Genomic DNA, 25,969 nt, shown 5'->3' with positions numbered 1-25,969 from the left:
ACAGCGTAAGAGCCTTACGCCTGTCAGATCTAATGGGTATCTATGCGTAACTGATTCTAAGAATCAGTCGCATAGATACCCTGGGCCAGATTAGGACTTACGACGGCGCAAATGGCATTGTGCCGTCGTAACGCCTTTGAGAATCTGGCCCATACTGTATATATATATATTATTTTCGTGTTCGATTAATCGATTTTTTTAAATCGATTAATCTACTAATTTCGATTAATTATAACACACATACATTTTTCACCACCATATATAGTCCCCACTGTAATATCCACAGACATCTCCCCCACTGTAATATCCACAGACATCTCCCCCACTGTATAGGAAGATTAGTGCTTGCTTAGTCTTACCAGAGAATCCAGCCGAACACGAGCAGTTAAGGGCCGGGTGATGACGTCAACGCGCCGCTCTAGGCTCACCTAGGCCGCCGCTGGGTGGACCAAGATGGCCTCCGCTCCGGGAGCTAGGCCAAAGCCATGACCTTTCCTATGGCTGAGGCAGCAGCGGAGCTCCGCGGATCATGTGGTGTGCCGATCCGCATATGGTGACCCGTTCGGATCACGGATCATTTACGATCCGTTGCACCACTAGTGCCGATCAAAAGAATTTTGATTGATCAAAAAAATTAACGATTAATCGAGGAATTGATCTTTAATTTCCACAGCCCTAATATATATATAGCTATTATTACTGAAAAATATTCCTAAAATGGAGTTACACTTTAAATTTATAATAATGTACATTTTTTGTTGTTGTTAGGCACTGAATTATCAGTTGCAATGAACTGGGCCCAATTCTGCACCGCAGCCAGCAAAGGGTGGATGAGAGTGAGATGTTAATAGGAAAGCACAGAGAGGAAGCAGCGTGCACCTAGTGCCTTGTTGTAGTGTACATCAGTCAGCTCCTCCTTCCCCTCCTCTCAACGCTTTGACGTTGCAAACCAGCAGTTTCAAGGCGCTCTCTGGCAGTGTGTCATCATGAAAGCTAAAAACCCGACTTGGTATTTTCCCGGTGATTCATGAAGTGCACATTTTACAATCATAGCAACTCACTTTCGATTTCCGTTTGTTGATAAAACGTCAGTTAGGGATCACGGGAAATCTGGTTCACTAAATTCTAGCGAAGTCAAGTTTTTGTCCTAAATCTGTTACTTTCTTCTGTAAAAGCAGGGCTGGCGCAAGGATTTTTAACACCCTAGGCGAAACCTAATTTTGCCGCCCCCCTGGTTCCACCCCCTTTTCCCTGCCCATGTATACCCTACCTTTTAAATGAAGCGCCAATCAAATGCAGCCTCGTCAGCGCCCCATCGAATGCAGCCTCGCCAGCGCCCCATCAAATGCAGCCTCATCAGCGCCCCATCGAATGCAGCCTCGTCAGCGCCCCATCAAATGCAGCCTCGTCAGCGCCCCATCGAATGCAGCCTCGTCAGCGCCCCATCGAATGCAGCCTCGTCAGCGCCCAATCTAATGCAGCCTCGTCAGCGCCCCATCGAATGCAGCCTCGCCAGCGCCCCATCAAATGCAGCCTCATCAGCGCCCCATCGAATGCAGCCTCGTCAGCGCCCCATCGAATGCAGCCTCGTCAGCGCCCCATCGAATGCAGCCTCGTCAGCGCCCCATCGAATGCAGCCTCGTCAGCGCCCAATCTAATGCAGCCTCGTCAGCGCCCCATCGAATGCAGCCTCGTCAGCCCCCCATGGAATGCAGCCTCGCCAGCGCCCCATCGAATGCAGCCTCGCCAGCGCCCCATCGAATGCAGCCTCGCCAGCGCCCCATCGAATGCAGCCTCGCCAGCGCCCCATCGAATGCAGCCTCGCCAGCACCCCATCGAATGCAGCCTCGTCGGCCCCCAATCTAATGCAGCCTCGTCAGCCCCCCATCGAATGCAGCCTCGTCAGCCCCCCATCGAATGCAGCCTGACCCGCCCCTAGCCTGTAACTGGACAATGAAAAAAGATACAACAGACTGATAAATGTATTTCTTTGTCACTCTGCTCTCTCCTCCTCTCCGAATTTTCCTTGTTAGTACAACTGATTAACTCCTTGGGCTGCTTCTCCCTTTCCCACTCTAAGCTCTGCTGTGCAATGACTACAAGAGGCAGATACCTAGTCAAATTCAGCAGGGCCGATCCTAGGCGGGTGTGCTGGGTGCAGTGCACCTGGACGCCACAGAGGTGCACTTCAGGATAACAAAGACTTCTTAGGGGAGCATCTCTGTGTTTGAGTCATTGCCATAAAAACATTTGTAAAGGGGAGGAGTTGGTAAGATGACCACGCCCATGTGGGGGTGCCAGAAAGTGTGTTCTAGGGAGTGATTCTAACTGTGTGGGGGCGTGGCTCCGTGACACGATCGTCATTGACCTGAAAAACTCACTGGCAGACCTGACCTGATCCCCCGCAAAGGGCCCTTAAAGAGGAACTCCAGCCGATCTCCCCATTTTATTTTATTTTTTGGCCCCAGCTTACCTGATGCCACACATCTATTCATTTAAGAAATTCACCCATCCAGTGGATCCAACGTTGATCCTCTGGTGCCCGGCCACAGCTCCGTCCCGCTCTGCCATGTTCTCTCTGACGTCATCGCCCACTGGCTCTTCTTTGGGTGGTCCTCTCAATGATGTACCGATAGGCCCGCCCCCTCCTCCTGTTCTTGAACGGAAAGCTAAACCTCCTGGAAAATGTGACATACCTGGGGGGGGGGGGGGCACAGCGGGCCTAAGGCAAGTGACCTGCAAGAAGTAAACAAAAGAAGAAGAAAAAAATGCCCTATTCCAGTGGAGAGGCGGGATCGTCCTTAGGAAGGTGAAGGTCCACTTTAAACTTAAGTTGTCTGTGCTTGTTGGCACAGACAGTGTATTGGTGTCAGCCAGTAGTCACGGGAGTGCGCATGAAAGGGTGGCTGTGGCTCTATAGGATCTTGCAAGCAAAGGAGCCACCCTTACAACTAAAGTATGGACCAGTAGTCTGGGGACAGTGGGAAAAGAAGGGACAGAAATAAACACAATGCAGTAGATGCTGACTACTTTGTAAATCATACCTTAGTGTGATTGTAAACCCTTACATATACCCAGTAAAGACATACACAGAGATTAAATAAACCCTCCTATATAAGTTGTACCTGTCTCCCTGCAGTCCTCTCTTCTCTACATCAGTTCAAAGTCCTGAATTTTTTAAAGCTTGTCTGAACTGCTAGTAAAAAGGGGGCCGAGAGCTATAATTGCACTCTGCATAGCTCAGTGAGGAGAGCTGATTGGAGGGAAGGGACACACCCCCCATTCACACAGCACACAGGAACAGAGCCATACCTCTCAACTTTTTGAGATGAAAACAAGGGACATCTATTAGCAAAATGATGTCGGCATAGGACACACACCCTGCCACACCTCCGTAAAGAAGAATTATACAAAAAAAATAAGTAAACCCTTCAATTTAATAGTTACCAAAAATAGTTAACATTCCCGGCATGCCGGAAATGCTAGCTGTCACATTTGCTTGTTCTGTCAACCAAACTGTCAAACCATCCAATGGCTGGTTTCATAACAGGTCACATGTACAGCATTATGGCAGTTACAGATTAAACAGAGGTCAAGATGGCCGCTTTCTTGGCTGTGGGCAACTTTGTCTATCCAGCTTTGGTGGAACTACAAGTCCCATGAGAAATTGCAAGACCCTGACAATCACAGGCATGATTCCTAAAGGCAGAGGCATGATGGGATTTGTAGTTTCACCCCAGCTGGAGTGCCAAGGTTGCCTACCCCTGAGTTACCTACCAACAAGTGCTTTTTTTTTTTACAATTACTATTCCTTTATACTGGCTTTTGATATTTACAAATGAAACAATTTAGAAATTTGATAAAAGGTTTAGCACTGGGAAACACTTTTTGAAAGATAAAAAGTGCATTTTATATACAATTCTATAGATCAGACCAAAATGAGGGACAAATGAGGAGGAAAGAGAAACAGGGGGACAAATCAGGGACAGTACCTCAAAATCAGGGACAGTCCCTCGAAATCAGGGTAAAATGGGAGCTATGCTGTGCCCGAGTCAGTGTACCTGAAATTTTTGACAGGCTGCGGGCATCCATTCATTGTTTAAAAGTCGCGGTCTCCTCCTGGTCCTGTTCCGTGATAGGCGTTTCCCAGTAACCTATCACGGCTATCTTCTCATCCTCGGACTCGGTTTCCCAGCAGACACTGTGTTCAGTGTTTCACCTATGACAGACGTTCTTTTGTCTGAGGATAAAAAAAGACGTTGGTGATTGGCGGAAACACTAAACACAACTCTATGCAGGAGTAGCGTATCCTATTTACGCTACACCTCCGCAACTTTGACAGGCAAGTGCATTATTCACAAAGCACTTACTCCGTAAGTTGCGGCGGCGTAGCGTAAATTGGCCGGCGTAAGCACGCCTAATTCAAATCTGTAAGATGTGGGCGTGTGTTATGCAAAATCATTGTGACTCCACGTAAATTACACTTTTTAGGAATTTCCAAATTAACCCGCAAAAAGCCAATGCTTTCAACGTGAACGTAAATTACGCCCAGCCCTATTCGCGAACAACTTACGCAAACGACGTAATCGACGGAAAATTAGACGCTGGCCGTCCATACTTAACATTGGCTGCGCCTCATATAGCAGGGGTAACTTTACGCCGGAAAAAGCCTTACGTAAACGGCGTATCTGTACTGCGACGGCCGGGCGTACGTTCGTGAATAGGCGTATCTAGCTGATTTACATATTCTAGGTGTAAATCAGCGTACAAGCCCCTAGCGGCCAGCGTAAATATGCAGTTAAGATACGACGGCGTAGAAGACTTACGCTGGTCGTATCCTAGACAAATTCTGGCGTATCTGATTCTTTTAATCAGGCGCCAAGATACGACGCCTCACACTCAGAGATACGAAGGCGTATCTGGAGATACGCCGTCGTATCTCCTACCTGAATCTGGCCCAATATCTGCTGGGAAACCGAGTCCAAGAATGAGAGGACATCCGTGATAGGCGGAACACTGAACACTGTGTCCGCTGGGAAACGCCTATCACGGAAGGGACCAGGGGGAAGCTGCGACTTTTAAACAATGGACGCTTGCAGCCCTTCAGGTACACTGACTCGAGTATAAGCCGAGGGGGGTATTTTCAGCCCTAAAAAAAGGGCTAAAAATCTTGGCTTATACTCGAGTATATACGGTAGGTTTGTATAATCATGCAGATTCGTCAGGTGCATACAAGCATGTTTGTACATCAATCGGTCATGAGAACGATTGTTGTGTAACCAGATCATATCTGTATGTGTATGTCGTCCGACATCTCTTGCAGCAGCATCATGTCTTTGTTGGCATTAGGTAGGGTTTGTTAAGGACATCAGGACTGTGGTCTGGCCTCCTAATGGCGCTCAAGTTCATACACGCCACCACTATCTGCATTGTATAGATCAGACGCTGTAATCCTTCTAATCTTTTCCTTTTATACACATAGTTTGCAGGAACGCCCACAAAGCAAAGGCCGTCTCTCCTTCCCCGTGTGCCCTGTATGATTTCCTATTAATTCTATTTGTCCTGACTTGCTTTAGATGACAGTGTTTGTACAATGAGCAGAACTGTGGGGAAATAATACAATCCCTTTACTCCTTGAATAAACTGAGGGATTTCCGAGGATCTTTGCTGGATAAATCAGGCACTCGATGTGAATGAGTGCACCCAGGTAAGGGCACTGCCCTGTCATACCGGTAAACAGTGGGAGGAACTTGCGTTAAGCAAACAGATGAGAAGGAAGGAGGTGACTGGAATGTACAAACATGACAATCGAGGGCATTCAGCGTGAAGTAGTAGAGAGTAATCTTTAGTGCCCAGGTATGAACGTGCCACTTGCAGCAAGAAAAGGCTTCCTGCCGCAAAGAAAGGACAGCCCGTACCGGCGTTACCTAGCCAAGATCCTGGAGACCTTCTGCCTTCAAGTCCAAGACACAAAGATGGTAAGAGACGACTGATTGGATTTACTGCGGGTTAGCTTGTAGACGGAACTGGTGAGCTTCTGATTCTAATTACACGTAGGAACGGATTTCTACCACCGTAGGCACCCAACTTTGGCACTCAAGTTTTCCATTTGTGTCTATACTTAAGCTATAGAGTTGGGAGGGTGAGCATTCCCAGGGTGTGAGCTCGTAGTTCCCACATTGGGCGGCACGCATCTCAAATCTATGTGCAATAGCAACTACACATACATGCAGATGTGACTTTATCAGAAATAATGAAAGCAAATCAGTAAGAGGGGGGTGCCATTTCTAGTGCCTAGCTGATTACCTGTTCAGTTATCCCACAGAAAAACTGTGACACTTCCATGATGGAAGCACTGGGGCCACCATTGCCGGCCTCCTGAAGAAAAGGATACTTGCCTGGCTGAGTCTGACTTTACATCACAGACCCAAAACAAGTATGCTGTAAATGAGTGTCAGAATGCTGTACCTCTTTACTTCTAGGTCAGCGACTATTATAATTCTTCTAGGTCAGTGACTACTACACTTCTTCAACGTCAGCGACTACTATACTTCTAGGTCAGCGACCACTATACTTCTTCTAGGTTAGCAACCACAATACTTCTTCTAGGTCAGAGACTACTATACTTCTTCTAGGTTAATGGCTACTATACTTCATCTAGGTCATCGACCACTATACTTCTTTTAGGCCAGAGACTACTATACTTCTTCTAGGTCAATGGCTACTATACTTCTAGGTCAATGGCTACTATACTTCTTCTAGGTCAGCAACCACTATACTTCTTCTAGGTCAGAGACCACTATACTTCTTCTAGCTCAATGGCTACTATACTTCTTCTAGGTCAGCAACCACTATACTTCTTCTAGGTCATAGACTACTATACTTCTTCTAGGTCAGCAACCACTATACTTCTTCTAGGTCAGCGACTACTATATTTCTTCTTGGTCAGTGACCACTATACTTCTTCTAGGTCAGCGACTACTATAGTCAGCAGCCACTATACTTCTTGTAAATCAGTGACCATTTTACTGATTCTCGGTCAGTGACCACTATATTTCTTGTGCTGTAGGTCAGCAACTACTTTACCTCTTCTAGGTCAGCGACCACTATACTTCTTTTAGGTCAGAGACTACTATACTTCTTCTAGGTCAATGGCTACTATACTTCTAGGTCAATGGCTACTATACTTCTTCTAGGTCAGCAACCACTATACTTCTTCTAGGTCAGAGTCTACTATACTTCTTCTAGGTCAGCGACTACTATACTTCTTGGTCAGTGACCACTATACTTCTTTTAGGTCAGCGACTACTATAATCAGCAGCCACTATACTTCTTGTAAATCAGTGACCATTTTACCTCTTCTAGGCCAGCGACCACTATATTTCTTGTGCTGTAGGTCAGCAACTACTTTACCTCTTCTAGGTCAGCGACTACTATACTTCTTCTAGGTCAGCAACTACTATACCTCTTCTAGGTCAATGGATACTATACTTCTAAGTCAGCAGCCACTATACTACTTCTAGGTCAGTGTCTACTATTCTTCTTCTAGGTCAGCAACTTCTATACCTCATCTAGGTCAATGGCTACTATACTTCTTCTAAGGCCCCGTACACACGAGGAGACATGTCCGATGAAAACGGTCCGCGGACCGTTTTCATCGGACATGTCTCCTGGGAGCTTTTGGTCTGATGTGTGTACACACCATCAGACCAAAATCCCTGCGGACAGAGAACGCGGTGACGTAGAAGACACCGACGTTCTCAAACACGGAAGTGCAATGCTTTCACGCATGCGTCAAATCAATTCGACGCATGCGCGGGATTTCGGGACGCTGGTTACACGTCATAACCAGCGGACATGTCCGATTAGGTGTACTAACCATCGGACATGTCCGACGGACATGTTTCCAGCGGACAAGTTTCTTAGCTTGCTAAGAAACTTTTGTCCGCTGGAAACCTGTCCGCTAGGCCGTACACACAGTCGGACATGTCCGCAGAAACTGGTCAGTTCAGTGGACATGTTCGACCGTGTGTACGGGGCCTAAGTCAGCAGCCACTATACTAAGTCATCACCTACCATATTGCTTCTAGGTCAGCGACTACCATACTTCTAGGTCAGCAACTACTATACCTCTTCTATGTCAATGGCTACTATACTTCTTAAGTCATCAGCCACTATACTACTTCTAGGTCAGTGTCTACTATACTTGTTCAAGGTCAGCAACTTCTAAACCTGTTCTAGGTCAATGGCTACTATACTTCTTCTAAGTCAGCAGCCACTATACTTCTTCTAGGTCAGCGCCTACTATACTGCTTCTAGGTCAGCGACTACCATACTTCTCCTAGGTCAGCAACTACTATAGCTCTTCTAGGTCAATGGCTACTATACTTCTACTAAGTCAGCAGCCACTATACTACTTCTAGGTCAGTGCCTACTATACTTCTTCCAGGTCAGTGACTACCATACTTCTAAGTCAGCAGCCACTATACTTCTTCTAGGTCAGCGATTACTATACCTCTTCTAGGTCAGCGACTACTATACTTCTACTAGGTCAGCAACTACTATACCTCTTCTAGGTGAGCGACTACTATACTTCTTCTAGGACAGCAATTACTATACCTCTTCTAAGTCAGCGACTACTAGACATGTTCTATGTCAGCGACTACTATACTTCTTTTAGGTCAGCAACTACTATAACTCTTCTAGGTTTGCGACTACTATACTTCTTCTTGGTTTGCAACTACTATACTTCTTCTAAGTCAGCAACTACTGTTCTTCTTTTAAGTCAGCACGAAAGCATTGAAGCCAAGCTTCAGTGTGCCAGTGAGGGAACTAGGATACTCAAAAGGACATGCCAATAATGTCAGCCTCCATAATAGAGTCCATAGGCGTGCGCACAGGGTGTGCCAGGTGTGCCTGGGCACACCCTTATCACCCTGTGTGGTGCAGATTGCATTGAAATATACTGCTTTAAACGTGCACTAATGCACAGGAAAATACAGCATTAAACGGCACATAACACACCGAAATATACAACGTTAAACGTGCACTAATGCACAGAAATATGCTGCATTAAATGTGCAGAAACACACTGGAATATACTGCGTTAAACATGCAGTAATGCACAGAAATATACTGCGTTAAGTGTGCAGTAACGCACAGAAATAGACCCCTGATATTTCACCAAAGCACCCTAATGGGGCTCCTAAAATAAAATAAATCTATAATAAAAATAAAAAACTACCAACACTGTCCACTGCCCTACTGACATCGTCCACCGCTCTGCTGACACCATCAGTATACTGTATATACACATGCAAATATGTTTGAGCTTTGGGGTGCACACCCTAATGCAATAGGCTGCGCACACCTATGATAGAGTCCCTTTAAGACTATTTTAATATAAAATTCTTGCTAGTATAGAACAGTAGGTTGCACAAAATTGTACGGTAAATTATATGGGTAATTTGTAATGAGTTTACTTTAGAAAGAAATCAGATATTTGCAATCAGATATTTTTTAGTTTTGTGAACAGAAAGGAGATATTTAACAATGTCACATTTTATTTTTTGGTTTTGCCAGAGCTGGGGAGATGCACCCTCTCTATTGTCGCTGTCACTGGGCTGTAAACTAAGCAGGGATTTCCAAATTTTGACAGCAGTCACTGTAACCAAAGTGGAAGGAAATTTCCAAGCGTGAGATTTTCTTTTACTATACTGAGATTTCTATTACCTGATGTGCTTCTTGGAAATTACAGATAATAAGTTGAAACCTTTCCCTATTCTATACAGACAATAAACTCTTTGGCCCAGATTCACGTACAGCGGCGTATCTTTGTGCGGGCGTAACGTATCCTATTTACGTTACGCCTCCGCAACTTTTACAGGCAAGTGCCGTATTCTCAAACGAAAGTTGCGGCGGCGTAGCGTAAGTAGGCCGGCGTAAGCCCGCCTAATTCAAATGTGATAGATGTGGGCGTGTGTTATGTTAATTTTATGTGACCCCACGTAAATTACGCTTTTTACGAACGGCGAATGCGCCGTCCGTGAAAGTATCCCAGTGCGCATGCCCCAAATTATCCCGCAAGAAGCCAATGCTTTCAAAATTCGACACGGGAACGACGTCCATACTTAAAGCGGAGGTTCACCCTTTAAAACATTTTTTGACATCACACAAAGTCGCGCCATCCTACCGACACAATGTGGGTGTTTTTTTTTTTGTCAGCACATACCTCTTAATCCCGATTTTCACCTCACGGCGATCCCGCGGGAGTGGGCGTTCCCAAGCACTGCCTGTGATTGACAGGCTTCCGAACGGCGCATACTGCGCGTCACAGGTTGCCGACAGAACCCGAACGTCGGTGCGCAGGCGTCGTATAGAGCCGCACCGACGTTCGGGTTTTTTCTGCAACCTGTGACAGAGACCGGTCGGATCTAATACAAATCTATGTGTAACTGATTCTAAGAATCAGGCGCATAGATACGACCGCTCAGACTCAGAGATACGACGGCGTATCTAGAGATACGCCGTCGTAGCTTCTTTGAGAATTTGGCCCATGGCCTGGAGTTCCACTTTAGGCAGGCATGCCTGCTGTGGCTGAGGCCCTTCCTTCATATGTTCACGTGGCTGGTGACTTAGAGGTCACATCATAGTGGCATATTCATGTGTCATCTAGTATCTGTCACTTCGGCATACTAATGCAAACAAAAGCTAAATTCTCATTGGTTCTCTACAGAGCTCTGCACTGTTCAATTCAGAACATCACTAAACACAGCTTGCAGGCTGTGGCACAGAACAGAACCAAAGCACATCTGCCCTACAAATCCAGACGGCACTATACGTTTTAATTACCAGCATCACCCTTGAGGTTCTCTTATGCTTCAATTTTCTAATTACGTGTGATTACAGTACGGCTCCATGAGTCTGTAGACTATACTGGGGGTATATATGTGTAAATCGTAAAAAATGTTTCTTTTTCCTGGAAGAAGTCTGTGGTTGAATGTGCATTGCATTGCTCTTTTGTGTGGGGGTTTTGCTTGTTTGTAGGAATTCTGCTGTGTATTATAAGTGAGAACATATTTTACATTTTTATTGCAGCTTTTGACTTAAAGGGCAACTATTGCAAAACATATTACACCCTTTGCAGATAAAAGGCTTCAACTCTTCTGGGAAGGCTGTCCACAAGGTTTAGGAGTGTGTCTATGGGGATGTTTGACCATTCTTCTGCAAAGGGTGGGCCAACTCAATATTGAACCCTATGGACTAAGACTGGGATGCCATTAAAGTTCATGGCCCAGATTCACGTAGAATCGGGCAAATCTGCGGCGGCGTAACGTATGACATTTACGTTACGCCGCCGCAAGTTTTACGGGCAAGTGCTTGATTCACAAAGCACTTGCCTGTAAAGTTGCGGCGGCGTAGCGTAAATCCCCCGGCGCAAGCCCGCCTAATTCAAATGATCCGGGTAGGGGGTGTGGATCATTTAAATTAGGCGCGTTCCCGTGCCAAACGTACTGCGCATGCGCCGTCCCTAAAATTTACCAGCGTGCATTGCGCTAAATGACGTCGCAAGGACGTCATTGGTTTCGACGTGAACGTAAATGGCGTCCAGCCCCATTCACGGACGAGTTACGCAAACAACGTAAAATTTTCAAATTTCGGCGCGGGAACGACGTCCATACTTAACATTGGCTGCGCCTCCTAATAGCAGAAGCAACGTTACGACGAAAACGATTTACGCAAATGACGTAAAAAACTACCGCCGGGCGCACGTACGTTTGTGAATCAGCGTAAGTAAGTAATTTGCATACTCTACGCTAAAAACTACGGTAGCGCCACCAAGCGGCCAGCGTGAGAATGCACCCTAAGATACGACGGCGTAAGAGACTTTTGCCAGTCGTATCTTAGGCTAATGTCGGCGTATCTAGCTTTCTGAATACAGAAAGTAGATACGCCGACGCAGATTTGAATTTACGCGGCGTATCTATGGATACGCCGGCGTAAATTCTATCTGAATCTACCCCAATGTGCGTGTAGAGGCAGGTGTCCCAATACTTTTAGTGTATGTTTAGAATACTCCTGTCAAGATCTCCCTGACGTAATTCCGAGCTGTGTTCCTGTGCATCTGGAAGTTCTGGCTGTCCCTACCCACCATTGTATATTCCAGCTTCATAATATAAAATAAACAATGAATCCAGGAAAGTGGAACTCTCTCATAATGGTCATAGCCAGGGCCGCTGATAGGGGGGGACCACCAGCCCTCCTGTAGGGGGCCCAGGCACACATAGGGGCCCGAACAGCAGGAGGAATCGGTGGGGACGGGCAGGGGGCAATTACAGATAGAAAGTTGGTTTCTCTTCCTCCCATCGGCATTCAGCTGCTGCAGGGCATAGTTCCTTTAATTACTTCCCCTGCACCGATTTCCCTCCCTGGTCTGCTCACTTCTGATCCCCCCTGTTTGCCCCCCTGTCACTGTGCCAAGCCCCCTCCCGTGACACTGCCGGCTTACCTGTCCTGTAAATAAAATAACAGTGTAATAAATATTTTTTTTGACATTGATAAAGATGATAACATGCTCAGAGAAGCTACCCCAATGTCCGTACCTGCGTACCCCACCCATCAGACACCCACTGCCTACGAGTATATCCTCCCTTAACTTTGACAAGCTGCACTTTTTAGCATCTAAATATCTTTTTTCTGTGGTCTTATTCTTTTTACATGTCTTGATCTGTATTTTTCTCCATATATTTGCAGTCCAAAATGTTGCTCAATCTCAATCTCTGCAGCAATATTATAGTTCAAACCTGAACACTTTAGCGGCGCACAGCAATTTTTTTATAGCATAAACTATACATATATTTTGCAATTAAATAACATTTCTAATCATATGAAGGTAATCACAAGAGTCCCCCTTTACATCAGAGACCACAGAGTCCCCCTTTACATCAGAGACCACAGAGTCCCCCTTTACATCAGAGACCACAGAGTCCCCCTTTACATCAGAGACCACAGAGTCCCCCTTTACATCAGAGACCACAGAGCCCCCCTTTACATCAGAGACCACAGAGTCCCCCCTTTACATCAGAGACCACAGAGTCCCCCCTTTACATCAGAGACCGCAGAGTCCCCCTTTACATCAGAGACCACAGAGTCCCCCTTTACATCAGAGACCACAGAGTCCCCCTTTACATCAGAGACCACAGAGTCCCCCTTTACATCAGAGACCACAGAGTCCCCCTTTACATCAGAGACCACAGAGTCCCCCTTTACATCAGAGACCACAGAGTTCCCCCTTTACATCAGAGACCACAGAGTTCCCCCTTTACATCAGAGACCACAGAGTCCCCCTTTACATCAGAGACCACAGAGTCCCCCTTTACATCAGAGTCCACAGAGTTCCCCTTCACTGTAAGGGTGGACTCTGATATAAGGGATAACTCTGGGGACCCTGACATAAGGGATGCTCTGGGGACCCTGATTTGAGGGGGAACACTGAGAACTCTGTACAGAGAGGACTCTGATTTAAAGGGGAAGACTGTGGCCTCTGGTGTAAAGGGGTGTAAGGGGATGTAAGGGGTGCTCTGAGAACTCTGATTTACCTTAGTGTACTCTCTCAGAGGCAGGAGAGAGAAGGGGGAAGACTTCAGTCACAGACAGGGATGGATGGTGAGCTCACTCACCCTTTGCCAGTCAGCACCTCTCATCCAGATGTATCTGAGACTGCTGGACTTCAAATTTCCAGTCCCCATTTTCCTTTTCTGGGGCACAGCGCTGGAGATTGGAGTGTGAGCAGACACAGAGGGGGGCGGGAGGAAGAGGAGCAGATCAAGCCCTTTCTCCTCCCCCGTCTGTGTGTGGGTTTGGGGGGAATGACTTTGGGCAGTGTGAAAGAGGGTGTAACAGACACTCTAAGCTTAGACAACTGCAGGCCTGCAGCCATAGTCCAGTCTGAATAATGTGTCCGGGTTTCAGGCAGTTTGATGATTCCAAACCCGAACTGTCCGGGTGAATCCCAGACAACTGACAACCCTAGTCCCAACCAGCCCCAGGCATCAGTTGATTTGCCAGGCAGCTTGGCCCAAATGGGAATGTGGAAAAAAAGTCATGTGAAATAAAATTTTAAAAATCCAGTTATGGGTGGGCTGACCCTTTAGCAAGCTATGTAGAAGGTTACAACTTAGAACAAAGGAAAGGTTGCCCACCTATTGGGAGATCATTCCAGATTCTTATGAAGGCCAATTTCCTCCAGAACAATGAATGCACCAAATGATTCACAAAGAAACTGGTTTGCCTACTTTCCTCCCCCTCGCTTTCCCAGAAATCACAAGTTCCATTCAGCAAAATTAAAGCTAAGCTGAAAAAACAATTCTGAATAAATTGAGCAAGTGCATCATTCACTGCCTGGATGATCCTTCTGTTCATGTGATGCACAGCCTCCGCCAAATGCTTGGCACGACACGTTTCGTCTACGCTATCTCAGCATTTACAGCCATGTTGTGAAATCCAGCTGAAGTGAAACCACATAACATTGTGATTTGAGGTTTTTTGTTATGTTTGGACCACATCAAATGTTTTTTTCTGCAATGAGTGCAAATATGGTTTTTGTTTAACTGGTTCTGATGAAATTATAGTTGCCATTACATTTTCTTCTGAATAATGAATGCATAGGTTGTAAGTATACCCAATACGAACCAGTGGTGGCTGGTGCTCAAAATTTTTGGGGGGGCGCAAACGGAAAAAAAAAATTGCAGCCTCACTGTGCCCATCAAATGCAGCCACTGTGCCATCAATTGTCACCACTGTGCCATGCCATCAAACGCAGCCACTGTGCCATCAATTGTCACCACTGTGCCATGCCATCAAACGCAGCCACTGTGCCATCAATTGTCACCACTGTTCCATGCCATCAAACGCAGCCACTGTGCCATCAATTCGCACCACTGTGCCATGCCATCAAATGCAGTCACTGTGCCATGCCATCAAACGCAGATACTGTGCCATCAATTTGCACCACTGTGCCATGCCATTAAACGCAGCCACTGTGCCATGCCATCAAACACAGCCACTGTGCCCTTTAATTGTCACCACTGTGCCCTTTAATTGTCACCACTGTGCCCTTTAATTGTCCCCGCTGTGCCCATTGTCCCCACTGTGCCCATTGTCCCCACTGTTGATGTCACTGTGCCCTTTAATTGTCGCCATTGTGCCCATTCATGCCACTGTGCCAATTGTCTCCATTTTACCTATTGTCGCCACTGTGCCTATTGTCTCCACTGTTAATGTCACTGTGCCCTTTAATTGTCGCCACTGTGCCCATTCATGCCGCTGTGCCAATTGTCCCCACTGTGCCTATTGTCGCCACTGTGCCCATTGATGTCACTGACTGTGCCCTTTGTCGCAGACTTGCCGCTGTGCCCTGTAAAGTGTCCCTTTCCCCCCCGCCCAGCACTTACCTTTACTGAAGTCAGCTATCCACGTCCCTCAATGTCTTCTACCGCCCTCGATGACTGACAGGCGTCTCAGCCAATCAGGTTACCGGTAGCCAGAACCGGCCAACCTGATTGGCTGAGACGCCTGTCAGTCTTATCCAAGGAACGCACCCTGTTACGTTCCCTGGATAAGCATCCGGAAGGCTGTACTCGGAAAGCCTATCAGAGCCGCTGGCTCTGATGGGCACTTGCGTACAGCCAACCAGCTGCCGTTATTCAGATGGCCGACATGAGCGCCGACCATCTGAATAGAACAGCGGCGATAATAACATAGATTTGTGCAATGCATGATCTATGTTATTAGACTCAGTGACGGTGAGAGCCAGAGGGGGCGGTACTCCAGCGCCCTCTATGGACGAACCGCCACTTACGAACCCTACAAATCGTTCTTACATCCAAAACCACCAGTGTATAGCAAAAGTTATGAAGCCAATATTTGGCTTAATTGTTGATCAATGATCACACCCAACCCCTATTTTCCCTGCAACATTGCAATATGGCTTTGGGGTCAGGACGGATTTTTTTCCCAGCCATGTGAACCGTGCTTTCTAAAGCCTCGTACACGCGACTGGTTTTCCTGCCAGGAAAACTACCAAGAGATCTTTTGGCCGGGAATCCCGGGCATGTGTATGCTTCCTCGCAGTTTTCCTCGCAGTTTTCCCGACAGGAAAACCCCCAGGAATCTGCTCTCTGTTTTCCGGGCGGTTTGAAATCCGGCAGTTTTCCTATGGGGAAACACTGCACGGGAGCATATACACGGCCGGGATTCCCGGCCAAAGCTCTCCCGCAGGTTTTTCGAACTTGCTAGTTGAACTCAATGAACAGGATTTTTTAACCTGTGCAATGTACGTAAAGTATAGCAATTAAACTATGTCAACAGGTTTAGACCACCAGCAGCGTTATTATTCTGCTGAAAACAACATCCTGAACCTATCGGCAAATCCTCTCCTTGGCCTGATTTCAAGCAGACAGATTAACAACTTAGTTAATGGATGTTACCTAATTTCAAAACATTCAAAACTGGGTTACCTACTGTTGTGTGAAAAGCCCTTAAATGTCTCTTCGTACTAAAACATCAATTAGTATGTAGTTGTTGTGAGATCTTATGCCGCGTACACACGACCATTTTTAATGGTCTAGAAAAAACAAATTTTTAAGCCTGCCTTGCCTACACACGATCGTGAAAAAAAAATGCTTGAGCAAAGCGCGGTGACGTACAACGCGTACAACGGCACTATAAAGGGGAAGTTCCATTCAGATGGCGCCACCCTTGGGGCTGCTTTTGCTGATGAGCTATGAGTAAGCACTAACCAATAGTGTGAAACGCGTCAGCTGTATACCCCTATTTTTTGCTGTGATGTGTGGTGTTTGAAAACTTTTACCAATAAAAGGCAACTGAGAGGTTTCTTTAGAGTGCGGCTGTCCAAACTTTTCTTTCTACATTTGCTGATTTCGTGTTAGTAAAAGTTTGGTGAAAGACGATTCGCGATTTTCAGTCTTCGTGCTTTTCAGTCTGTTACAGCGTGACGAATGTGATATCTCCATTACGAACGCTAGTTTTACCAGAACGAGCGCTCCTGTCTCATAACTTGCTTCTGAGCATGCACGTTTTTTTCACGTCGATAAAGCCTACACAAGACCATTTTTTACGACGTGAAAAACGGCGTGAAAAAATACAGCATGTTCTAAATTTTTATGACCATTTTTCACGTCATGAAAAATGCTCTGGAGCCCACACACAATCGTTTTTAATTACATTAAAAAAAATGTAATTTTTCACATCATGAAAAACGGTCGTGTGTACGCGACATCAGGCTGGAAAAATGTTGGTTGTATGAGGTATACAGATGGTGGAGTAGCCATTTTGTCCAAATCTATTATGATATACAGTGATTCTGTATATTTTTTAAACAAGCTGCTCACCACTTATGCCGCGTACACACGATCAGAAATTCCGACAAGAAAACCGTGGATTTTTTTCTGACGGAATGTTGGCTCAAACTTGTGTTGCATACATACGGTCACACGAATGTTTTCTGAAATTTCGACCGTCAAGAACGCAGTGACGTACAAGACGTACGACGAGAGATCAATGAAGTTCAATAGGCAGTTCGGCTCTTCCGATTCATCTGTATGGAATTGCATACAGATGAGCTGATTTTCCGACAAGAACTTTTTCCGTTGTAAAAATAGAGAACCTGCTCTCAATCTTTTGCTGACGGAAATTCTGACAGAAAATGTTGGATGGAGAATACACACGGTCGGAATTTCCGACCAAAAGCTCACCTCCAACTTTTTTTGACAGAAAATCCGATCGTGTGTACAGGGCATTAGATATAGCAACTGCTAGTAATTGATATTTTGACTTGACTTCACCAATTGTATTTTTATCTGATATTTGATGGTGTCTGGTAGGAAGACCTTAAAAGAGAAGTAGACCCAAAGCTCTTTTGGCCCTACATTTCCTGGGGATTGCAGTAGTGTACCACAATCTGCACTCATGTATTCAACCAACAGAGGGCTAAAGCCCACTGTTGGAAGACGTCACTCAGCTGGTCCAAGACTCTGGGAGTTTGGGCCTTTGCTCTGGAGGGATCCCGACTTTAATGTCAGAATCCATCTAGACGCCTCAGCACCCTAGATCCTGAGGCAGCCACTCCCGCTCTTCCACAGCCCAGCTCTCCAGTGAGTGCTGGAGGGACAGAGCAGGAAGCTTGGTCACCTACAGTCACCAGCTCTCTGAAGATTAAAAACTGAGTAATCAATGGTCTTTGATGACATGGTTTTCGGTCTTAGAGGCAGCATAAAACGGATGCAGCATTGTGCCAATGCTGCATCCCCATAGGTCATTATGAATGGGGTTTTTTTTTTTCATATCCCACACTTTTTTTTTAAAGAAAACGTGTCTAAAACTAGGTTAATTAAAATGTTATGACTGAAAAATATCTCCTTAATTACAACTTCAAATAGTAGAAGAATTTACATACTTAGGTATACAAATACATACAAGTCTTTCAATGTTTGAATCACTAAATGTAAAGCCAATTATCTTTTGGATGGAATCCAAATTACACATATGGAATACCCTTCTCCTGAGCCTCCCTGACTGCATCAGCTTGGTTAAAATAATTTACTGCCTCAAATTTGTTTAATGTTTTCAGGGCAGGCATGGTATTCCCATCCTGTAACCTGTCAACGAAAGTAGACACTCTGGTGTCCACGTTTATTTGGAACAATAGCCCTGCATTGTAAGAACCTCCTTATAGGCCATAGTGGCAGATGGTGGCTTCTCTCTGTCTAATGTATGCCATTATTTCAAGCCTACCACTTCACTTTTATACAGGAATGGCTTAACCCATTGGGAGAAAATGTAGCCATCACCCTAGCAGGGCAATATTGGGTTATATTGGGGCCTTTGCTTCTTGGAAAAACTCCAGTTCCAACTGATATTAAGCGCATTGTGCCTACAATGCTATGGTTTAACCCAAATATTAAAGCGGAACTACACTACATCTGAACACCACAAAAACAAAAACAAAAACGCTATATAATAAATGTAATAAATAATTCAAATCAAACTCACCCATCCATTCATTATTTTGTTAAAAAAAACAACAACCCAGCCCCCTAGTATGTCCGTGGCCATCTTGAGTACAGGCAAATAATTCAAGAGCTTTACAATCATTCTTAAACTGATGTCAAGTATTTTTCAAATACTTTTTTAACAATATGTTTATTAGCTTTGAGGCTCTTATGGAAGCTGCTAAACCTGACCAAAAGATGTTTTCAAATATTTACTTTTTCACACAGTCTGCCAAAAGAAATTTGGCCAAATTGTTACAGAAATAAAATTTAATCTATGTAGAGGTAGATTATAGGCCCTACAATGGTTCCTAACCTCCTAAACTACAACTAATGTCTGACTAGCTTTACAGGAGGTCATATTTTATCACCCCTTAAGCCGGTTTAAAATAGGTTTACGCAAGGTCATTGAAGATTTTCATGTTCAGCAGCTCTTAGAAGTCATCACTTGTTCTTCCGGTGTTGAAATTCGTTGGAGTTTTGATTACTTTGGAACTTTCATGACTTTCTTTTCCTTGGTACGTGCTGCTGCTCTCATAGTAAAGCTGGTGCAGCATTTTACTAAGCATGAAAAACTCTTATGCCCTGTACACACGATCGGAATTTCCATTGGGATAAAATCCAATGTAATTTTCCATCAGAATTCCGTTCAAGCTGTCTTGCATACGCACTGTCAGACCAAATTCCGACCATCCAAAACGCCGTGACATAAAACACTACGACGAGCCGAGAAAAAATAAGTTCAATGCTTCCGAGAATGCGTCGACTTGATTCTGAGCATGCGTGTTTTTTTCTCCGTCGGAGTTCCACACAGACAATCGAAATTTCCGATGTTCTATTTCAATGGAAAAAAGTCTGATGGGGCCCACACATGGTCGGAATATCCGATGAAAACATTCCGTCTGACTTTTTTCATCGGAAATTCCGATTGTGTGTGCAAGGCATTAAATACCGCATCTGGGAACTCTTAATCATATTTCACCTGTCTAAAGCTTTTGTACAAATTAATTTAAATTTACAATCAACTGTGCAAGGGCCTATCTAAGTAATTAATTCAATCATTATCCAATTAGGTCAGCCATTGTACTTAGTTGTTGGTAAATCTTTAGGTGATGGTTCATTTAGAATTTACTGTAATGTGCGGCTGGCTTATTTAGATTTCACCATATAGAATGACAAATTGGAATTACATCTCTATAGGTATGTGCAGCGCAAAATGAACTAATAAATGAAACAGTGATATGCACGAATAGATGAAAATGTGTCAAAGACAGGTATCCTTCCCCACTTCCGGGAGTCCGGTCGCAGCCGTGACGTCACCACGGGGCTCCCCCCTCCTCCTCCCCTGGCTGCCGAGCTAATAGGAGAGAGGAGCGGGCCTTGCATATGCGCAATAGGGTTCCCAGCGTGAAGCCGAAAGGGTACACTGCTGGGTTCCCTTACCTGCAATGGCGACGGCAGCACCCGACAGCTGATGGGAAACATCAGCTGCGGTGCCGACATCGAAGGACACCAGGACAGGTAAATCTCTATTTATTAAAAGCCAGCAGCTGCAGTATGTGTAGCTGCTGGCTTTTAATATTTTTTTTGCCCAGAACACCCCTTTAATGTGGAATCTGGCTGTACAACTAACTAACTCTGAAACTGCTCCCCTCCTAACACCTATGCTAATCTATGTAAGAAAGATGTTTATGGTTTTCAATTTTCAGGCCACTTCGCTTCACTTTAAAAAAAACTGAACTGTGGAAGCCCAAAAAAGAGCAAGCAAGGGGGACCTGGTAAATAAATAGGGAATAATAAATAAGCAGCAAGAGAGTTGGAATTAGCACAGATAGAATTCATGAAGCCATAATAGGGAGATCTTTGCACTGCAGATTCTCAGGTACAGCTTCCTTTCTGGCAAAGAAAACAGGAAACAGCACCATAGTGACATCACTAAATGTCACTTCAAATCTGGACTTGCAATCACGGGCACCGCACTTTCGATGATCTCAAATGGTAGATAGCTTTTAGGCTCAAGGCACAGGGAATACATGGCTTTTTTTCAGGAGGAATTCAAGACAAGGGAACATTTTCAGGGTACTGCTTGGGCACAATAACATTTCTACAATGTGAAGATGTTTCCTATAAGATGGCTTTATGAGTTCAGGTCCACCTTAGAAGCATGGAAACTGCTATTGCAGACCTGTTTTTAAAAAACCAATGTGAATAGTTTTTAAGTAGACATCCCATAGTCACTTCCGGTCTGAGGAGCAAACCCTGTAAAGTTATATTGCCCTATAGAAACACAGGGCCAGATTCTCAGTGGAGATACAACGGCGTATCTCCAGATACGCCGTCGTATCTCTGAGTTGCGCCGTCGTATCTATGCGCCTGATTCATAGAATCAGTTACGCATAGATTTCCCTTAGATCCGACAGGCGTAAGTCTCTTACGCCGTCGGATCGTAACTGCATATTTACGCTGGCCGCTAGGGGCGTGTACGCTGATTTACGCGTCGAAATATGTAAATCAGCTAAATACGCGTATTCACGAACATACGCCCGGCCGACGCAGTACAGTTACGCCATTTACGTTAGGCTTTTCCCGGCGTATAGTTACCCCTGCTATATGGTGGAGTAAGTGCGGCGTACCAATGTTAAGTATGGCCGTCGTTCCCGCGTCGATATTTGAAAAAGTTACGTTGTTTGCGTAAGTTGTCCGTGAATGGGGCTGGACGTCATTTACGTTCACGTCGAAACCAATGACGTCCTTGCGGCGTACTTTGGAGCAATGCACACTGGGAAATTCCACAGACGGCGCATGCGCCGTTCGGGAAAAACGTCAATCACGTCGGGTCACAGAACATTAACATAAAACACGCCCCCCTGTCCCACATTTGAATTAGGCGGGCTTACGCCGGCCGATTTACGCTACGCCGCCGCAACTTACGGAGCTAGTGCTTTGAGAATACAGCACTTGCCCGTCTAAGTTGCGGAGGCGTAACGTAAATCGGAAACGTTACGCCGCCGCAAAGATACGCGGATCTACGTGAATCTACCCCACAGTGTATAAGCTCAGCTTAGTCTGCCAGGTTCCTTCGGATTTCCACACTACCAATGTCACTTCCGTTTTCAGAAAAGACTCTATGGCCGATTGCACTCTTTATCTCCTAAAAAGACCATTAGGGATGGATCTGCTTTCCTACACGGTAATAAGATATGACATATAATCTGATTCTCTTTACTGTGACCCAAATAAGAACATCAGCACACCTAGAAGAGCAACGTGTGCTAACAATGAGGAAAAGGAAAGAGAACAGGGAAATCCCTAGTTGGATATTTGAAATTGATCATGCAATCTGCTGGGAAAAACTATGTAGGCCAGCTAAGTTATCTTAGGTATGTAGGTGCCTTTTATTGGAAATGCCTTCAAAATAATTTGGATCAACTTGTAGGAATAGTGTCCTGTGTTGCGAAATGTTTTGGGTAATTGAGCAGCTGTTTCCTTTTATTGGAATGGAATGTATAGTACTTTCAGTATATTTTTAGATCAACATGTAGTTCATTGTGATGTCAATTTTTTTATGTATGGATATTTTACAAACCCTATTTTTTTATAATTTGCAGTTGTTGATGCACAAGGAAGCAGCCATTTTTGCCCATTACATATACAGGTTCAGCTTCCTATTTTGCAGCTCTACTGTTGGTTGAGTTTTTCTGTATATATGCTTCATAATCATGTTTCAGTCAAGTTATGGAAGAGTTACACCTTCTCTATTGCCTTGGGGCGCGTAAACGCAAAATCCTACAAATGCAGTCTTGGAAAAAGGCAAGAAGGCAGCACGTTATTCAAAACCTTTACAACTTAAAGCCCATCTATGTGTAACATTAACCCCCTACCCCTTTGTCCCACTTATCTACCCATTAAAATATTAACTTCTAATGCCGCGTACACACAATCAGAAATTCCAACAAGAAGAGTACGATGTGAGCTTTTGGTCCAAAATTCCGACCGTGGGCATGCTCGATCGGACTTTTGCTGTTGGAATTTCCGCCAACAAAAGATTGAGAGCTGGTTCTCAAATTTTACGACGGAAAAAATTCCTATCGGAAAATCCGATCGTCTGTAGCAATTCCGATGCAAAAAATTCAGACGCATGCTCGGAAGCATTGAACTTCATTTTATCGGCTCATCATGTTGTACGTCACCGCGTTCTTGATGGCCGAAAGTTCAGAGAACTTTTGTGTGACCGTGTGTATGCAAGCCAAGCTTGAGCGGAATTCCATCGGAAAAAACACCCAAGGTTTTTCCGACGGAAAATCCGATCGTGTGTACGTGGCATTACAGCATTACTTGTTTACCTGAGTCTGCTGTTACATGAACTCTGCAGTGCTTCTCTGTGAATGGCAACTGGTCTGGCGGTCCAATAATGGGGTTAGGTTAGTTGCCAACCAGTCTTGTTGCCCCCCCCCCCCTTAAGGGCCTGAGAGGACCCCACCACTGGATAGGCAATGGGAAATTTCTACACCACCTAGGCAGCAACATGGGCACTTGAAGAAGGATCTTTGCAGTGAAGGAGATAGAAGGACTCACAGGGCCTTAAATGTAGATATAGTAAATGTGGCTTTTAGATTTTTTTTTTTTATATAATCTGGACTAGAGAAGAAATCAAAGTCACCACATCTGTAAATTAGGTACAGGAAAAAAACAACACAAAAGTGAAATTTTAAAGGCACTGACTATGAAACATTGCATTTACCAAGGACAATTTTATTTCCATATTTTCATATTAAAACCATGACAGACTATTAAAACCAGTATTAATATCATACAGGTAATAGGTATAGTTTATAAAACCTTGCCCATATGATATTTTCAATTACATCAGCAACAATATTTGGTGTAGTCAATTCTCGACATGTTTCAAATTGAAAGTAGCGTCCTCAGGAGAACAAGCACTACAACACATAAACAATATGTATTATATGTAGAACTCTGAGAACATAAAGCTGCAAGAATTCAAAGGTACCCCCATCAAGATAATTTCCACAAGGATCCCACACAATGTTTTGAGGCCACAGGAAGGGTATGGAGAAATCATCCAAAAAGGCTCTTTTAATAGGACTTTAAACATGAATGCTAGAGCACGTGGGAGCCTGAGTAGGTTTTGTCATTGCCAGATCTATTGAAAGTGTGCATCCCCTATCGGCAAGCCTTTAAGGTACATGGATTTTGCTGACTTGTGGGTTTTTTTCCAGAATTTTTTTATGGAATTGGCCTTTTTTTAATTGTTGTGTCTCTAGCAGGACTGAGCTATAGTCCCTAAAGGACATGGATGTAAACTAAGCTGTGAATGCTTTAATTACATCAGTGAATTCTGACATATTGTACAAAGCTGGCTTCCGGTGATCACGTAGACCTTTGCGTTAATCATGTTCCAATTTAATCACGTCCTTGAGGTGGATCATATACAATACAATGTGAGACATGTAGGCCTTGCTCTGTAAAAATAGTCCAGGGTTATATCGTTCAGTCAGGATGTTTTCATACAAACATCTGATATCTTCTGCCGAGGGCCTCCTCTTCCCGGCAGTGAGGCATGGGAAGTGAAAGCGATAGCATGGCTGAGCTCATTGGCATTCCTGTCAGGATACATAACATCTCCAAGAGATTCATTCTTATTAGCGCCTCGGCGGGGGGGCCTTGAATAGTAATGGTAGGATGATGTCATCTCACCCTCTTCATACACCCCATTCACACAGCTGAATGAACAGATATTGTTATGAAGAGCATGTGTCAAGTACAAACTGTAGCCCCCCTCCCTCCTAAATAGGGTGGAAGCCATTTTGTCAGCTCCCCTCACTGGAGAGGGGTTAGATGTCAATTTGCAAGTTAGAATGTAAATGACCGTTTTTCTCATTTTTTTCCCAGTTCTACCAATAATAGGGGACTTTTTTATATTTTTGTACACTTTTTACAAATGACCAGGTGCTTTTGTACAATTCAAAGAGGAACTTTACTCTGGTTTAAAAAAGTTCGCAAAATGAAAATAACCAAAATATTAAAATGGTGGAATCCTCCTAAACTCCCCTTAGGCCCCGTACTCACGACCAAACATGTCTGCTGAAACTGGTCCGCAGGCCAGTTTCAGCAGACATGTTTGGTCGTGTGTGGGCGCGAGCGGGCCGAATTCCAGCAAACATTTGCCCGCCGGGCCTTTTCCCAGCAGACAAATATTCCTGGACTTGTTTTAAAACAGTCCGCTGGAATTCTGCCCGCTCGGACATGTACGGTCGTCAGTACAGACCTACCGTACATGTCCAGGCGCCCGCCGTCCCTCGCATGCGTCGAATGACTTCGACGCATGCGTGGAAGCATTTTAAAGGCGGGCCGCCCACGTCGCTGCGTCATTGTCGCGGCGACACCGCGTCATCGACGCGGCGACACCGCGGACACGCCCCGCGTATTGTTTACGCGCGGACTTCTGTACGATGGTGTGTACAACCATCGTACAGAAGCCCTCTGGCAGACATGTATGGTGAAAACGGTCCGACGGACCGCTTTCACCATACATGTTTGGTCGTGAGTACCCGGCCTTAGACTAAGTTCACACTTGTGTGGTTGGTTGCCACTGCGGGACCGCACCTGTTCCCTCAACCACAACCACCCGCACATAACAACACGGTACAGCTCAGGAAATGCGTGGGCATACCATTAATCCTATTGGCACCCCCATGCACTGGCCGTGTTTTATGAAAAGGTGCGGGGACCTTTTCCCTGAATTTTCAGTAGATACAGCAGCCCATTAAAGCAATGGCAAACCGCACAAGTGTGAACCTAGCCTTGGGGCACCATCCCATCAATACAAACATTGCAATATACTACCCTCTTTCTCCTGAGGTGAGGTGGGTGTCAAA

At 45.0% G+C, this 25,969-nt stretch overlaps 1 protein-coding gene across 3 annotated transcripts in view; it reads left to right on the top strand.

Annotated features, from left to right (window-relative positions):
- RALGDS (ral guanine nucleotide dissociation stimulator) overlaps window positions 1-25,969 on the top strand; it is a 225,285-nt gene that overhangs the window by 60,067 nt on the left and 139,249 nt on the right. Inside the window, exon 1 of one of the 3 annotated variants that reach the window (XM_040324444.1) lies at window positions 5,260-5,978. The exons of the other annotated variants lie outside the window; for them this stretch is intronic. Coding sequence (XP_040180378.1) covers window positions 5,859-5,978 — 120 coding nt within the window. The 5' untranslated portion in view covers window positions 5,260-5,858. Of the gene's footprint in view, window positions 1-5,259; window positions 5,979-25,969 lie in introns of those variants that run through there. 3 annotated transcript variants of the gene reach the window in all.

The sequence above is a fragment of the Rana temporaria genome, chromosome 9 (genome assembly GCF_905171775.1).
Source record: "Rana temporaria chromosome 9, aRanTem1.1, whole genome shotgun sequence".
NCBI classification, from domain to species: Eukaryota; Metazoa; Chordata; class Amphibia; order Anura; family Ranidae; genus Rana; species Rana temporaria.
The sequence above is the reverse complement of the archived record's forward strand: the minus strand, read 5'-3'. Positions and strand labels throughout refer to the sequence as shown.